This window comes from Triticum aestivum, unplaced genomic scaffold (genome assembly GCF_018294505.1).
Source record: "Triticum aestivum cultivar Chinese Spring unplaced genomic scaffold, IWGSC CS RefSeq v2.1 scaffold110328, whole genome shotgun sequence".
In the NCBI taxonomy this organism is placed as follows: Eukaryota; Viridiplantae; Streptophyta; class Magnoliopsida; order Poales; family Poaceae; genus Triticum; species Triticum aestivum.
Window position 1 is genome coordinate 6,426 of NW_025233562.1, and position 1,539 is coordinate 7,964.

The 1,539-nt window shown below is 38.1% G+C and overlaps 1 protein-coding gene across 1 annotated transcript; it reads left to right on the forward strand.

Moving 5' to 3' along the window:
• Window position 1: 1 nt before the first annotated feature.
• Window positions 2-1,321, forward strand: LOC123176088 (protein FAR1-RELATED SEQUENCE 6-like; the record flags this gene model as incomplete). The annotated part of the gene is made up of 1 exon (XM_044590477.1): window positions 2-1,321. A coding segment is annotated over exon 1 (1,320 nt), but the record flags the coding sequence as incomplete, so codon positions are not given.
• Window positions 1,322-1,539: the final 218 nt, after the last annotated feature.

Here is a 1,539-nt window from a genome sequence, read left to right on the forward strand (position 1 = left end):
CATGGACCTTGATGATGAATCTCGACTAAGGAATGTCTTTTGGGCTGATGCAAGAAGTAGAGCAGTGTATGACTCTTTTCATGATGTCGTTAGTTTTGACACAACATATTTGACGAACAAATATGATATGCCTTTTGCTTGTTTTGTTGGAGTGAATCATCATGGACAATCAGTTTTGCTTGGATGTGCTCTATTATCAAATGAAGATACCGAAACATTTGTTTGGTTATTTCAAGCATGGCTCACATGTATGTCAAATCTCCATCCAAAAGCTATTGTAACCGATCAAGCAAAAGCAATTCAGAATGGTGTGGAAAGAGTTTTTCCAGAATCTCGATATAGATGGTGTTTGTGGCATATAATGAAGAAGATACCCGAGAAGTTTGGTGGATATGATGAGTATGATCACATTAAGGCTGCTATTGGCAAGGCAGTTTATGATTCATTAACAATTACAGAGTTTGAAGTTGCTTGGATGCATATGCTTGAGAAGTATGATCTTGGTGATAACGAATGGCTTAAAGGGCTTTACCGCCATAGGCACCGATGGGTTCCAGCATTTGTGAAAGATGCTTTTTGGGCAGGTATGTCTACTACACAACGTAGTGAGAGTATGAATGCCTTCTTCGATGGGTATGTTAATGCAAAAACTACATTGAAGCATTTTGTTAGCCAATATGAGAATGCTCTTCATGATAAAGTTGAGAAGGAGAATATTGCTGATTTCAACTCTTTCAATTCAACCATACCTTGCATCACACACTTTGATATCAAGAAGCAATTTCAATCAATCTATACAAATTCGAAGTTCAAAGAATTTCAAGAAGAGCTAACACACAAGATGTATTGTGATCGGAAGTTAATAGAAAAAAAAGGGGCAATGGAAACATATGAAATAACTGAGGATGTGCTGATTGACGAAGAAAAAGGGTGGAGAAAAGATATTGTGTACCATGTACAATTCAGTGAGGAAGAGTTTGAAGTTAAGTGTTCATGTCGCCACTTTGAGTTCAGGGGGATTCTCTGTAGGCATGTGTTATGTGTGCTCACTCACAAGAAAATCAAGGAGGTTCCTCTACAATACATTCTTGATCGGTGGAGAAAAAATGTGAAAAGAAAACATAACTTCATCAGATGCACATATGGCGGCATGGAAAATACTCCTGTTGCAAATCGTTTTGATAGATTGTGCAACAGTTTCTACCCAGTTGCAGAGATAGGCGCCATGTCAGATGATTCATGCAATTCATTGATTGAAGATCTTTGCACCTTGAAAATTAAGTACTCTAGCAACTCAAGTTCTGAAAATAATAAGGATCAGGTTAGTGCAACAAAAGATCAATTGCAGGAAGAGGCGCCTTCTGATGGGAAGACAACAAGTAAAACTATACTAAGCCCAATAGCTGTTAGATGTGCTGGACGTCCTCCTTCATTGAGAAAAGAATCCAAGGTTGATAAGCTTATTCGTCAAGCAAATGAAAAGAAGAAGAAAGCTGAACTAAGGGAGAAGAAAAAGGCTGCACAAGAAGAGAAGAAGGC